This window comes from Sturnira hondurensis, unplaced genomic scaffold (genome assembly GCF_014824575.4).
Source record: "Sturnira hondurensis isolate 20B ecotype Veracruz unplaced genomic scaffold, ASM1482457v3 Scaffold0021795, whole genome shotgun sequence".
NCBI lineage: Eukaryota > Metazoa > Chordata > Mammalia > Chiroptera > Phyllostomidae > Sturnira > Sturnira hondurensis.
Genome location: NW_028094426.1, coordinates 7832611 through 7849408, shown reverse-complemented (window position 1 = coordinate 7849408; position 16798 = coordinate 7832611). Strand labels below are relative to the sequence as shown.

The 16798-nt window shown below is 36.8% G+C and overlaps 1 protein-coding gene across 2 annotated transcripts in view; it reads left to right on the top strand.

The window, feature by feature from the left end:
* Positions 1–16798, top strand: part of PIK3C2G (phosphatidylinositol-4-phosphate 3-kinase catalytic subunit type 2 gamma) — a 268609-nt gene that overhangs the window by 123815 nt on the left and 127996 nt on the right. For both annotated transcript variants that reach the window (XM_037033809.1, XM_037033810.1), the window contains one exon: positions 1910–2004. In XM_037033809.1, the coding sequence (XP_036889704.1) occupies positions 1910–2004 (95 nt within the window). The remainder of the gene's footprint in view (positions 1–1909; positions 2005–16798) is intronic.

The window sequence follows — 16798 nt, the reverse complement described above, 5'->3', positions numbered from 1 at the left end:
GGAAGGTTCATTATCATGTGAGATGCACCAGAAAAATCGTCAGTATCTTAAGCGATGAGGCAGGATCTAGGGGGTAATTGCACCAATAGACAGAGTCATGCAGGGGTTTTGGAAGCAAGAAAGGCAATTCAAGCTTAAGGAGTAATTATTGGGTTCAAGAGGAGATAATAGGAAAACCTAAAGAGAAAGCTAAAAACAGAAGCAAGGAAATAAATTTCGAGACATCTCTTCTGTTCATAGTCTGATACAATATGCAACTAGGGCATTAACACAGGCCTATCAGACCCATATTAGCAAGTAAGTGAAAGAAGGTCACACCTGCAGTTTAAGACAGCATACATTACGGTGGTTATACATTCAGACAGTGGCAAGCATGTATGCAAATGTGCTGAAATCATCTTTAGCACTCTCACACCTTAGAAATTCATAAACTTTCTCATCCTTGAGGATGGTTAGCATTGAGGTGTTTCTTCAGGTGTGTATGTGAGTGAATGATGTCTATAAACAGCTTTGTCTGTTGTCTGTATTTGTGTGTGTGTGAGAGAGAAAGAGAGAGAGAGATAGAGAGAGAGAAGATTTAAATGGCTTATTGAGCACCTAAAGGTAGAAGCTTTGCCTCTCGAGCAGGAATGAGCGTTTTCAAGTATATTTTATTGATTATGCTGTTATAGTTTTCCCTTTTTCCCCCTTTATCCCTCCTCCTCCCTGCACCCCCCGACCCTCCAGCTTTCCCCATCTCAGTTTATGTCTATAGGTTGTACGTATAAGTTCTTTGAGTTCTCTGTTTCCTATACCATTTTGACCCCTCCCTGTCTATTTAATGCCTACCAATTATGCTTCTTCTTCCCAGTACCTTTCCCCCCATTCTTCCGCACCCGTTCGCCCCCTAAAAAAACCTTCTATGTGATGTTCATTTCTCTGATTCTGTTCCTGTTCTAAATGTTTGCTTAGGTTTTTTTTTCATCGTTTCTCTCTTTTTTTAGGTTCATTTGTTGATAGTTGTGAGTTTGTTGTCATTTTACTGTTCATATTTTTGATCTTCTTTTTCTTAGATAAGTCTCTTTAATATTTCATATAATAATGGCTTGGTGATGATGGACTTTAACTTGACCTTATCTGGCTAATGGAAGGTCCGATAGAGTGCTTCCCAGGAATGAGCATTTTTATTAAGAGAACCTGGTTTTCAGTGTTACACACACTCAGAGTCCTGGGATGACAACGGGGCCCAGGCACTGACTGCTGATGCTGAAGCCCTCGCACAGGGCAGGTGGAGGTCTGGATTACGTCGTTAAGGATACCTGGGGCTGCCGTCACTGCCTGTGTTTTTCACCAAATTGGGTGTCCTAGAAACTTTTGGGAGAGTTGAGTGGAGATGAAGGAAAGAAGTTGGGAATGGGCGGGTAATAGTGGCAACAATCAGCTTTCCAACCTATAAGAAAGCTTCAAGGTCTGCAGGTTAATACTGATATACCAGTTGGTGATTTTAGCTAAGGCTTTGGGTATGCATTAATCACATCTCCAAAGGGGTAGAAATATCGACTGCTTAATAATGCCATTTGTTTAGCCAGATCACTGTTCATACAGTTAGTGAACAGTGATCTGCCAGGACTCTCCACTTAGGTGTGGCTGGATTCCACCAGCCAGCTGCTCTCAGTTATTATCCTGTGATGCTGAGGCATACGTGTGGAAAAGAAACCAGACTGCACAAACCTAAATTGTGTGATTTGTGCTTGCGTTATTAGTTACACACCAGCAAATACATGTTAAATACATTATGGTATTCACATTTTGTTAAAATGCTTACGACATTTTCCCTGGTCTTTTCTCAAGCCTCTTAAGTCCTTCTGTGTTCTGCTATAACTTTATTACTGAGAAAAAAAGAGTAAAGTAATTTTGTCTCTTCCTTCAGGCTGTCAAGTTTGAATGGAACCTTGAAAGTCCTCTAGTGCAGCTTCTATTACACCGCTCTCTGCAGAGCATCCAGATTGCCCACCGGCTTTACTGGTAAGATTAACTGAAACGGGGTAGGGTGCGCCTTTCAGAAGCAGAAGATGCCCTTTACCTTAGAATTGATACAACCCTTCACTTAAAATTCAGCCAAATTGGAGTCTTTGTCAAGGTTGTCTTTATTTATGTGTACAATTTAACTGTCATCCTCAAAATCTTCCTTTTGTAGCATTGTTGCTTTTTAAATCCATTATGAATTTTAAATCTTGAGGACATTTTCCCCATAGCTTTAAATCACAAAGGCTATTTGTAGTCATATCTGCTCATTGAAGATTTCAATATAAAACGTGTTTATAAGACTGTGGGTGTTTTGGGATAACGTGTTTTAAAAGTTGTGTCTATATAATGTTAATTATAAACAGTGGAATCTAAAAGTCAACACGTACTCTTTCTATTGAAAATTCCTAGGGGCCTAATCTTTTCCCAAGCATAATTTAGAAGATTATTATTGGAGAAATAGAGTTATTTCGGAGATATCGGAATTTCTTCCAACATCACTTACCCTTGATCTTATTGAATATTAATGGCTCTGAATGCTGTTCTTTCTACCCTTCTTTCATTACTAACTTGGTAGCTTCAATTCCACAGAGAAAGTTTAACAATTACAAGTTTTAATGACCTAGGGATAAACTTGAATCTATCTTTTGCCCTCACATATGTGTAACAGGCAACATTTACTGGATTCAATTGGTAGTGAGAATCTTAATTAATAGAAAACAAAGGAAGTCAATATTATTTTCTGATTCAAAAAAAAAGAGTATTTGCATTGACATCACTCTTCCCTTTAAAACGACTCAGGCATTTTATAGCAAAGTAGAGATATTAAGAATCGTCAGGCAGCGTGTTTGGTTTGATGTCCATTTTCATTTTTGATGTCAAATATGAAAAGCAAAACAATCTTCTCTCTTGTGTCAGTACAATGAGGCATCAGACACATTGACTAGCAGTGGGTCCTTCACTGAACAGACTCTCCTATGAAGCTCTGAATGAAGCCTCATTCCCTTCAGTTTTTCAATCAGCTACTCTGGTGCTACGGGAAGTTATTTCAAAACCCTTGGTGATGTTCTGTTACCATATTAAAGCTTGAACTCTATTAATCTCCATGTTTACTTCACTTAAAACTTTGCCCTTCGCTGTTTTAAACCTCTGTTTGTCAAAATGAAAGCATATTAAAAAGTAGCATGAAGAGATAACAGCCTCCATTTAAATGTTTGAATTAAAATATAATATAAAGGCGTATAAATATATACTTTAGCCATCTTAAAAATAGAATAAAATTTTAAGGACTTACACCAACACGTTGATTGTTACATTAGTGCCACTTTAGTGAGTTCTTCATCTGCTACCGTGGCGTGAAAAGCTGAGTCATTTCAAACGCAACAATGCGTGCAAACCAAGTTGTGAATCCACGCTCCCCTTGCAGGTTCACAATAAACACAATTATGCAGGTTTCCAAGGAAGCTGGGAGGAAAGTCTTTCTACCTTGCAGGTTCACAATAAACACAATTATGCAGGTTTCCAAGGAAGCTGGGAGGAAAGTCTTTCTAAGTATAATTCTCACCCTTACGAAACAGAGAAAGACCAGTAATGAAGCCTATTTCTCCTCTCACTGATTTAACAAGAGAGTGAATAAGGTGGAAGGAATAAAAAAGACTATCAATTATAAATGGACTGCTTGTTCTTGAATGCTTAATTGGTAAGAATATGGAAAAGGAAAAGAAAAATAAAGGGAAATTTTAAAATAACTACATTTTTAAAAAATAAAAAACCTTATGAGTCAGGCAAATATACAAAGAATGAAATAAAATTTTATATATAAAAATCTGGTGCCTAGCATTATGTTTAAGGAATGAGAAAGTTGAGTTAAAACGTTAAAGATGCAGTTGAGACCCCACATGACACACTTAAAAAATTCTCAATGTATCTTTCTTTGATTTAAAAAAAGCAATCCCTTCTAATAATAATTTAAGAAGGTGAAGATCCATCAGCCATCAGCTTAATGATTTTTTGTGTGTGTGGATGAGCTACCGCTTCCTCAGATTCAGCATATTCAACACTAAATTCAGCGTCTCCCCTAGGCATTGGACTCTTCTCTGGATCTTCCCTGTTTTTCACTAACATGCCTGTTTATTTACCAAGCCCCGTCACTCTGTGCCCCCTAAAAAACTCTCCCCACTTCGACTACTTCCACTGCCACTGATCACAAGGTTGTCCCACTAAGATACTGAATAATTAATCAACAGGCTTAGACAGAAAACAATCTTGATGGCTTGGCATCACCGTGCATGGTCTGCCCGAGAAGGGAAATTGACTTGGAGTTACCTTAGGTCTCCTCCACTGAAAGGGTGAATGTAGAATGAATGACCCCGATTTTTCATGGAAAGAGAACGAATAATAAGCTTTGAATTTGGCAGATTTAAAAACCCTCCATCCCAGTTTTCATTCTACGAGGTGGCTACAATCAAGAACCATTAACATTTTTGGCTGGCACCTGGATGCCCCTCCCCACCGTACAACAATTACAGAAGCTTAAACTCAATGTCCCTTTCCATTCTGGACAGGAACCAATTTAACTGATAGCAAGATCTTGGGTTTAATGGCTCCCCTTCTCTTAAAAAAAAAAAAAAGATATCCACGTCCAACTCCAAGAACTTGTAAATGTGACCTGAAGTTGGAAAAAGGGGTCTTCAAAGATATAATTAAAGATCTGGAGACTAGATTAATATAGATTATCGGGGCGGGTCCTAAATCCACTGACACATTTCCTTATAAGAGATATGGTGGAGAAAACAGCTACACCGAAAGGGCCATGTGCAGTGGAGGCGATGGTTGGAGTGACGCATCAGAAGCCAAAGAATGTCTAGAGCCACCAGGGCTGAGGCAAAGAAGGATTCTCCCCTGAAGCTTACAGGGGGGACACAGCCCTATCTTGATTTCAGGCTTCTGGTCCCCGGAACTGTGGGATTACCTTTCTGTTGTTTAACCCAACAGTTTGCAGTTGTTTGCCACAGGAAATAACGTAGTGAGAAAAGGATTTCATGCAGGTCCCTGACTCGACTGGCTGTGATGGCCCATCATGCAGGGAGCTTTCCCGGACCCTGTCTCTGCAGCCACCCTCTGGGTTGATTGCTGCTCCCCTGCTGTATGCACTCTACGTGACTCTGCCAGATGCCACGTCACACGACCTTAACACTTCTACTTCCTTGTCTGCTTCCACGCTTAGTCCATCAATTAGCTAACGATAGCAATCAGGTCATACTCTTCAGCATACTAATTCCACCAGTGTCTGGAGTTCAGGAGACATTTAAAACAACAAGTCACAAACCCGTAGAAATTCTGTTAGGCCATCGCTCTTTTCACATGCTGGGAATCCCACAGAACGCCTTCCCAAAGGTGCCCAGCCAGATCCCCTTTACCTGCTTGGTGTTCCCCTCTCTGTACTGACCCCTAATTGACAACTGCCTCTTCTCTGGAGAGTTGTTCTCTGCTAACATAGTCACCTGGAGTAGGAGATGGGAAATCCCCAAGGCACAATTTATATTTCAGAGCCCCCCCATGGACAGATCAAGGCTAGACTTGACCTTGTTTTTGTTAACTCACCCCCTTCCCTACAATACTCACTCTACTCCTTCACAGGATGTTTCCTGAAGAGAACTCCTCCAGCAAATCACACGCAGCTACATTTCTCTCTTACAGTCTCTTCTAGGCAACCTAACCTAAGATACAGCATTTTTAGATTGAGAATAAAGAATTTAAATATATGGCTTTAAAAACTGGAGCATCATATGCTGTAAGATGTATCATAAGTGGAACAACTATATTGCAGTCTTTCATGCTCTTGAATCTAAGTCCAGTTGAATGAGCTCCAAGAGAGAGCCAATTTAAGTCAAAATCTGTATGGTAAAGAGCCATTTTATAGCATGTCTCCTTTATGTTACGTAAGGCCTGTGCTACAAAACTCTGAAGGTGCTTCCTTCAAAATGTGGGGATGACTAGAGATGAAGATCTCATTTGCAAACTCTAAGTAAAGCAAATTTACTGTGTTTTATTAAGTGATGTATCAGAAACATCTAATACAGTATTGCACTGGACAAAATCGATAAATTTTAATTGAGTTGAATGAATAGGACTTAGTCAGCTCAAGCTATGCACATGCAGATTCATGTCAGAAGGGGGCAGAAGAGGGCTGCTTGAGCAGTCCATGTGGCTTGATGCAACACCAGAGTTGGCCAGCTAGAGCAAATTCTGGAAATTGGCCCAATAAGGTATTAGGCAATGAGTATCACTAGTGAAATCAAAACTGGATCAGAAGATGAATGAGAGCAGAAACTAGGGACTAACCTGAGTCAGGAGTAAAGAGCCTGAAGAACAAGTTGACCCAATAGTATCTGATGAACCAGTTGGGAGAACCACAGAGCAAATTAAGTCAATGGTGTCTCTGGTACCTAGAGACCTTTCCAAAGTGGCATGTGACATACAGGACCAGATTATACAAGCTTTTATATGGTAACCTCAAAATTAAGATGATGCAAAATCTGTCCGTTTTCTAAACAATCAACCTTAAACTTTTTTTCCTAGAATTTTGAACAAGTTTCCCTAATCAGGAACTACTCAAAATAAAGCAAAATAATGTGGAAATTTTGCATCATGTGATTTGAAGTCACACATGTCCCTCTCAGACCCTCTTTTAAGTAATTTCCCCTAGTGCCTGAAATTCTCTCATCAGTGAGTCATGTCTTGTTCCCTCCCAGAAGTTTTTTTTCTAATATGAAACACTGTTGAGAACATAATACTTATGATGAATTAGTTTACCATTTGTTCATTTTTGTGATTAACACTGAGATGCTAGATGCTGTGGAACCACTAAGGATAAAAGAGAATGGTCCTTGCTTCCATAAGCTCACAGGCTAACCACACATTAGCATCCAGGCCGCAGGAAAGAAACTGCTCACTCTCTGGAGGGGACAAAGTAGATGGAAGACACTGACAACAGATTCTGTCCCCTTTACAGTTGTGCCTATGATCTCTTCCAAATGCAACTTCTGGGCCGAGAGGCCATCAGACATGATAAATAAACAAGCCTTAATGTGTGCCCCCATTCTGTCAGAGTTAAATGCTGATAAAGGCATACAAATGAATGCACAAAGGAGGTAAGCGCTCTCCATGCTCCGAGGTCTGAAGCACTCCCTGAAGAGGGGAGAGCTGTGCTTCGGGGAGTTACGTCTGGTGTAATAGGGCACACGTGATACAGAATCAATAAGAGGCTTTAAAGTCTCAATCCTTTACCTTCTAGAATCAGTACATTGGTGATAATTCACCTGTTTAGCTTTAGACTAATAGATAATAAATTATTGTTTCACTTTTTGTAAGGGAAAGATATGTCTTGCTGTCATTTAACATTGATCTGGTATAATCATCTTTCACCTTCTCGTCCTCAGAAAAGTAGACATCTGGTAAAATCCCTACAGTAAGCAACTCACTAAGCTAACAATAGCTGTCTTCTATCCCAAATAGCCTAAAACAAGTGATGGATATTTGTAAGAAAGTGGTCATTTTACATAATAGTTTGTAAAAACCATTAGCACGATTTTCTAGTTCAGACATAATATGGGAAACAGTTGTTTTTATCTGTTTTATTCCTAGTTTATGTGGTTGAGGTTTTAGGAGTTTCCTTAATAAAAAGAGTTTTAAAAAAAGAACACAATGTTTAAATTAATTTGGCAATATCATTTAAGTCTTACTACTCCTATTAAATACATATAAAAATAGAATTTGATACACAGTTTCACTGCAAATCCATGTAAAAGCCAAGAACAGAGCTCTACCTAAATTTATTCCTAGTTTAAATTATTTTATTTTTTCTTCAAATTTTTCTATTTTGTTAAAAAAGCAAAGAGTTACAAAAATGAATGTTTTTTATATATGTATTGACCTCTAATGTTCAAACTGGCAAAAGAAAAATTAGCAACATACCTGAAATCTTACAAGGAAGAAAGGAAGGAAGGAAGGAAGGAAGGAAGGAAGGAAGGAAGGAAGGAAGGAAGGAAGGAAGGAGAGAAAAGAAGGGGAGGAAGGAAGGAAAAGGAAAAGGAAAGGGAGACAATTAGACTAGATTTGGCCTTTGGTAACTGAACTTTATAATCCACTCTCTAGTAAATTTTTTATGATAAAATCATGTACAATTACATCACCACTTGCTTAGATAGTAATCTGGATTCTCCATATTATCAGTCTCCTCTGCTATAGTTTATGCTAGATATTTAGGGTACAGCCTTGAAAAACATCATTATAGTGCTTAGTTTCATTGTTTCTCAGTCAAGGCTACAGCTTTGCTCTTGTCAACAACAGCAACAACAAAATACGACCCCCAAAATAGGAGTTCTGTTGAGAAATCATCTTTGTCTTCTAATAATATTGGAATTTGGCTTCCAAAATGAATACACTAGCATATATACTTAGAGTTACAGGATTGGGAAATAATCAAATGGGACCTTAGAAATCGTCTGCTGCGATGCATTTCCCTCCCCCCGAAAAAGACTTCGACGAGTGACTCATCCAGTGGCAGTCATCGAGCTGGTTAGAGGGTGGAGACTAAAATCTTTTTTTCATGACATCTCACAGCCAATTCAGATCTCTTTCCAATTCAATCTCTACTTCTAAAAAACACAACTTGAATTCATCAAATATTTGTTTTTATAACAATAATTATAAACACATTCAACTTAAAAACAAACTAAAGAAAGAGCAATAACCCCAGGTGAGATCTTTATATCTAATAGCTCAAAATGTTTGCTATTAGGCATATTGGTGTGACCCACAATTGATATCAATCATCGTATTAATTAATAAGTATGTGCAATAAGCTAAAAAATCCTATACACTTGAAGGAGTTTTAAAGCATAGATTTTCCCCTACATCTTTTTCTTATAGCTCCTGATTCATACTTAAAGCATTAATTTGCTCTTCCTTTTGGTATTAGACCATTAGTGATGAGAAAGCAATTACTGAGTAATTTACTTAGTAGATTCAGTTTGTACTAATTTTTAATACATATTATATGAAACCAAGACTTTCTCAGTTTTTTCAAAAACATTAATTAAGCAACTAGTAAAATGATGATGAAATTCAAGTCAGCACATTTCATCAAGTTAAATGAGTTAGAAAATAATTCCTACTGTCTAGACCAGAACTTGACAATAATAAAATGCAAGCAAAATCAGTCTTTACTTTCTTACTAAGAAGGAATTCCCAGTAAGCAATGGGATGTAGAAGCCTGAAAAGCAGGAGAGAGACCTGGATTGGTGAGTTCAGGTCAACATTTCTTTCACTCTTTAAAGCAGGTCTTATATTAAAATGTTCAATCTGACTCTTGGAAACTAAAGGCAATTGGAAGATCTAGTTAGCCTATTCCTAAAATTTCCCCATGCTACCTCTCTTAAAACTAACCTAGGTTATGGGAGATGAGACAAAGAAGTAATAAAAATAGGGGGGCTAGTCAATTAAAGTTAAGGTGTTTAAATCTCATCTTTTAAAATGAATTGTCAACATTCAAAAGGAAAGAAAATTGTAAAGAAGTGAATGGTAGTTTTACTTTTTAATCTTTACTCCTCCCCTATAAAACAACCATATTGAATATTTAGATTCTAATAAAATAATGCTAAGTTTCTGATTTGGTTGCACTTACTATAAAATGACTAACTCTAGCTATATGTACAGAATCTACTTTTATCTTTGCTCATGTTGATTTTGTACAGTAAGTTCAAGAATTAGAAGTTAGCACTGCCATGCATATCACTAGATTCATTCTAATTAAAAGAGAGTCTAAAATAAAAGATGTGCCTTTTTATTTAAAAAATATCAGTGCACATGATTTTTATTTTATAGAGAATAAAAAGTTTTGGAATTAACACATATAGACGACTACATTACAAAAAAGGAGAGTTTGGGAACACATGTATACCTGCTGGAAAATTGCAGCATAAAGTCCTGAGGTAGTTTTGGGAACAGTATGAACATGCACACACCTTCCAGAACCAATGGAATGTTGGCAGAAAGAGGCCTTGCACAGAACTGAGGCCAGTACTGGTAGAAATGAATAAGGGACTGTATTTTTAGTAGTCTACATAAGAATATAATTTCCTGATGGCCATAGAAAAAGGATTGTTAAATTATTTTTCTACACTGAAAGGATGATACAGGAATATACTATGCATATTCATTTGTTATCATAAACAAAAGTAATTTAGAAAGAGATGTAATATATAACTTTGCAAAGTCAAACAAAATTATCTAATCCTTTTTTGCTGACATTCATCTTATATTTACATTTATTTAATAATTTTCTATGTATAAACCACAAAGTGCAATATAATGTACATATCTTCATCCTGTTTGTACAAGCTGTTCACTCATTATTGGTTGAAAATGAATCACACAGGCCAAAAAACACACAAAAATTCTACATCATTAAACATGGCAAGTATTTAATTGAACTATCGAAGTCTGCATTTTCTTGCAATAAAAGCAACACAGATGAAGTTCTGTGTTATAATCAGCTTTTCCTTGTAACTACAGTAATTGCACACAGATGAAATAGAAAACCGAGTTATAGAGAAAGTAACAAAAGTTTCCATTCAACCTTTTCAAAGAATGATCTTTTGATGGACAAAGATAGAGAGAAATAGGGCTTGAAAATAAAGGACTTAGTCACAAACTGATACAAAACAAAAAGAACTATGAATCTGCACAGTCTAGGAGAAAAAAGCCACTGGAGAACACAGGAGTGGCACAAGTCAGAAACTGTTCAGTAACTCCCCAATGAACACAGAGAGTCTCAATACAGAAAATTATACTTTATGAGCCAGTAAGTGGCTGCTTGGCAAGGTCTCCACACAAAACACTTCTTGTAAAACCACTAGATAGTCTTTCATTTTCAATCGGGCTTTTAAGAAAGAGCATAGTTAGGCCAGTATAATGCACCTCACACTGTGGACTTAGTGTTAACACCTGATTCTTTCTCAAAAACTTTTATTCCAGAGTATCATCTTTTTCTGTAAGTCATTTAACTCAATTCCTCCCAATTCCAGGGAGCTAGGGAGCCTGTTTTTTTTTAAAGAGCAAAAATGATTTTCAGAATATCAATGGCCAACTCTATATTTTGGTGTAATATGACTTTTCTACTCACCTGCTGTTCTAACTACAGTAATCAAGATCAGTTAAGCTATAGGCAGTACGAGTGTATGTGGCGTGATTATTTTTTAAATTCATTCAATGGGTATTTGTTGAGTATCAATTATATGTACTATGTGCAATGTTCTGGGTTAAGGATGGATGCTTAAGATAGGACTTTACAATCTAGAAAGGGAGCATAGGATTTTATCTATATCAAATCTTCCTTTTATGCACGAACAAATAGCATGATTTTGTTCATATATCATAACATTCTGGGAAAATGAACAATTTGGGGGTAAACTCTGAATGTTCTAAATCAATTGGATAGATCAATTCACCTGATTGCTACTTGATCAGGTAATTGGTTCAGGATGACATGTGACTCAATTCTGGCAAATGATAAATATGAAGTAAACTCTGATACAAGGCTAATAAGGAAAAGTAGGGGAATTTTTCCTTACTGGAGAATATTCTTACTGGGGAAGATTTATCCCCTTTCTTTTGTGGGATAGTGTCATGTGGATGTGATATCAACTGTGGCAGTCTTCTTGTAACCATGATGGGAACTGGACTACAGACGAGTCAATACCCTGAGGATGACAGAGTAGGAAGATTCAAAGACACTGGGTTTATGACAAAATCGGTGAACTGCTCCAATAATAAACTCTGGAACCACTTAACTAAAAAACTTCTTGTAGTATAAAACAGTTAATTTTCCATATCATTTAAAACAGTTGAATCAGGATTTTTTGTTACTTGTAGCCCAAAGTATCTTAGAGAAAAAAAGAAATGGTGGAATAAACACAAGCATGCAACATGCTAAGAAACTGTACTGTCAGTGTGTGCAGGGCTGAGGTCACAGACATCTTCAAAGAGGACAGCATGTGAGCTGAGTCCTAACGGGTTCTGTGTAAACAATGGGACAGAGGCATTTCAAGCAGAGGGAAGTGCCATGTATCAAGTCATCAGGAAACGAATCTTCTGAAAATCTGAGGTAACTACTTGAGGACAAAAAAGCCTATGTTTGGATGTAGAGAGCCATACAAGATGGGGGTGGGAACTAGGCAGAGTTGAGATCATGAATATCTACTGCAAAGTTATATTGAGGGAGAATAGGTTTTTATCTCATAATCTAATAATTCTAAACCCTGTCAGTAGTGTTGACTAGAATTATGGAATATGTTAATCAGCTATGAGTTACCCTACTTTATGAGTTAGGGATCAAGTTGTATTAAATAGGATTATTCTGAGAGCAGCATGGAGGATGTCTGGGCTGGTAAGAAGAAAAGCGAAGGAACTCTCTAGGCATATTGTGCTAATTAGAACAAGAGATATTTTCATACTCTGCTACAACAGAATCCTCAAGGAAATATTGGGGAAAAGTGAAAAATTCATTTCTAATAATTCGTTATTGATTCTCATGAATGTGTAGACAGCTTTACTCTCTTATTGTTGTTATTTAATTCTATTCAAATCTCACTACTTGGATTCTACATTGGAAAGGAATTAGTTTTATTAAGATTTCCATCTAGTCTTTTCAGTGCTTAACCTGTTCCTGAATTGAACTTTTTAGTGAAGTACCCTCAATATAACCGAGGGTCTATGGTGTATAGAAAATCACTGTTATTATGCTACATTAAGCACTATTTTCAAGCTCTTTGAACCTAAGACCAGAAAAGGAGGGTTTCTTTTATTTTAATACTTTTTTCTACACTGTTATATTTATTCAGGCAGCATTACATAGTTGTTAAGAACAGTGACCCTGGTCAGGTAAACGTGAACTTGAATCTTACACTGAGTAGTTGTATAATTATGAAAATGTTTCTGAACCTCATGGAGACTCAGTTACTTAATATACAAAATAAGATAAATAAAAATATTACCCATATAAAGCAAAATATCTAGAACAAGTTAATATATAATATGTAACTCAATGTATCTTAATCTTACCTATTATTTTTGTTGTTGTTATATCAAAATTAAAAAATACAGACCAACAAAAATATTTCTTTCAAAGTCACTAATCTCACCATTCAAGGCTAAGCACATCTGGGAGAGGCAGTAATTGTCCGGAGTTTAGACTGCAGGTGCTACCCAGTGACCACCAGGGTGGACTCCCAGCTCTCCCACTTACTGTTTACGTCCCTTTCAATAAACTAAGCTGCCTGGGCCTTGATTTCCCCAGCTATAAAACAGAGATTATTAATAGTTCTCACACTACAGCTTTGGTGAGAGGATCAAATGACTGAGTATACACAGAATGCTTAGAATTGATCCTGCAAAGCAGATGTGATATATGTTAGCCATTAGCATACCTTACTGGTGGACAGTCTTCAGAAATGTGCATTAATGTGTATATATACATATAACCTGTGTACATTTATGTATGCATGTATATACATATATAATGCAAAATGGAATCATAGCTTTATTTAAAAACTACAACCTATCTTGATCATCTTACAAAAAAGTAAGTATACATTCGTAATGGCATTTTTACAACTGACCAGTATTATCCTGCTAATTAACTTTATTAGGTTAGCAAATTATTATAATTTATTATGACATAATTAGCTAACCCCCTATTATTGGACATTCCAATAGTTTCCAGTATTTTCCTATCATACTCACATTGAGATGAACTTCCTTGTGGTAAAATACTTGCATATGTCCTTAGTTATTTCTTTGGTTTAGTTTATACACTTTAGTTTATACACTTTAGTTTATCCAGCTCAGTCTCTGCTCCCAAATGGCATTACAATTCTTAGCTGTGTGACCTTGGGTAAGTTTCATACCTTCTCTGTGCCTCGTTTCTCCATCGGCTTGACCACCATCACGGATGGGTGAAACCCAGGCCACAACTGGCACTGCACTCCAGCCCCACATGGCTGTCACTGAGATAGGCCTTTGTTCAACTTCTGCATATTTCCTTGAATTTTCAGAAGGAGCAGGCTTTCTTTATAACTGCTCATTCTCTTTCCTGTCTTTATCCTGGCCTATGCTAGTGCCCTCCCCATTTCCAGTCTCTTTCCTGGATTTCTCTGGAGCTTGTGCCCTTTTCCAATCAGATCTTGGCCCAGGCATTCCTGGTCAATCCTCTGCCTTTACGGTTGCATCTTGGCTTCTACTGAGCATACACTCAGGAATTTTCCTTCCTGTTTGCTCCATGAGGTGACTGAAAAGCATCTTTCCTGCCTACTTGGATGCCCCAAGAGACTGTGAAACTGTTTTCTCCTAGCTATTCTGGCTTAATCATATGTCTGGCTCCCTTCTCTTCTGTTAATATTTAACTAACTGCCTACTATAACAGTACTACTCACATTAAAACTTATTTTTTGCAAAAGATAATAATACACTGGGATACCACAAGAGGAAAATGTGGTTTTCCCTTAATAATATTATGTGCATATTAGAGCTGATACTAGGATAAACTAGAGTGAAATCAAATGCACAGTCCTATTCTCTATCATTCTCTCCTGTCTGCATTATCTTGACTATCTTAGTCTAGGCCTGTTTTTGTAGATCTCTGACAGAGGATAAGCCAGAAGGCAATGATGATTCTGGAATCTGGACCAGCGCCCATGGGAAAGCTGAATGAGATAGCCGCATTTTTTTAACCTGTGAGAAAATCTAAAATCTTTAGGACTAAGTCTATGAAAGAGGGAGTTTTAAATGTGGACCCTCTGGTTTTATTCCAAATAATGTCAGTTTTTACACAAGTTGAGTTTCTGGCTCAGGCATTTCTCCTCACTGATTAAATTGACCTCATTTCAAGAGATAATACTGGCTGCTTTCTAAAGACCAATTTGCTTATCGACCATATGATCTATTCTCCTTACTATTAATAAAACTAAATTATCCAGAGTTCTTTATTTTCAGTGGTTTAGAAACAGTTTTTTTAAAACAAATGCCATGATTTATTTAAATGGAATGTTTTTACATGGTATCGTGGCTTGTGCAAGAGACTATAGCCTTTATCAGCTGAGTTTAAAAATACAGCTTTCTATAAAGCATAGAAAATTTTCAGTAATTGATAACTGCATATTTGATTTTTACCCAATCCACTTATTGTTAATAGTCACCATCAGCAGCATTGATTGCTATGACCTGATTTCCATCATTCTTTGAGTCATCAGATTTGCTTTTTCTATTCATTATTATGGTATACCTCACATACCAAAAGTTTATAACATAAAGAATAGTTTCTTTCACCACATAATTTTCAAGCACACTGATAGTAGAACACATCAATTTTAATAATATATCAAAGGGAAATTAAATATAAGGTAGCAAGAAACCAAACCATATCTACCTTTTACAATTATAGGTCTACAGTTGAATAAAATGCTTCAAAATGAAATTGTTAGCCACCCCTCTCCTGTAAAGAAATCTTTCCTGTTAAATGCTTCAATCCAGGTGTTTCCTCTCAGAGACAGACTCGGCATAGGCAACCTGGAGAATCCCTGTCAAATGTTTACATGAGGGGAAGAATGCTCTCTAATTAATCGCCAATGGACTGCTCTGGTGACTATGTGTTGGTTATGTTTCTGATGCAGATGTTCATAATTCGAATGGAATTTAATGAGCACAGGTACTTTAGCTGTTTTTATTCTCTGGTGCAAACCAAGGCAATTAAGGCAGTTTTTATGTTCATGGTTTCACAGAAGCACAGGATGTGAGAAATAGAAGAGACCTTCTATGTCTTCATGACCTGTGTCATTGTGCAAATGAGGAAACTAAAGCCCAAAGAGACTTAATGTTTTTCTACCTCATCTCCCCTTGTGCTCAGCCTAAATGATTTTATTAATAGCCTCAGAGCTGGCAATAGGCAAATCTGTGAAGATCATAAAGGCTCTTTGCTGCTCCAGCCTCTTGACTCTGTTCTTTACTTTGTTCAACTTCCCTGCCACCCATGTTACTAAGTATTCAGTGCTTTCCTCTCTTCCACGTATGTCGGTCAAAACTCTGATCTCAGACCTGTATGTTTGCTGTATACCTATTTCCATTATTACCTTCCCCAGAATTATTTCTATTAACAAATTGTAAACTGTGGAATTTTGAAGTGAAGAACTGACATTAGTGAACGAGTGAGATGATATTTGAAAATTGGCTGCCTCTTAAGTGTAAAGTTGGCCCTTAAGAAGTGGTTTTAAAAAAAAAAACTGGAGTGCATCAGTTCTGTTTGGGTGTCCCACAAACATTTTTTACAAATATGATTTTTAATCGTTTTTATGAACAAGGTGCAAAGAGGTATTATTATAAAAACAGGTCTGACTTATAAACGGCAATACCACAAACACCCATTCATCCACCATTAAGTTTAAGAGAGCACAAAAGCATTTTGACATCCCTGTGTTATCTATCCCAGTATCATCCATTTCATCTGTTCCATCAGAAGAAGAAATAACTTTTAAGTTAATTACTCAAATTTACTTTTCTCTGATAAAAATACTTTATTTAGTTTTATGTGTTTTTAACTCTTTGTAAATGGAATCATTGTACACATCTTCTGCAACTCGCTTTTTCCATGAAATATTATGATCTCAAAATTCATGCAATGTTTTTAAATCCAGTTTACTCAATTTTAATTCTTTGTAGTTGTCTATTGTATAAGTTTATC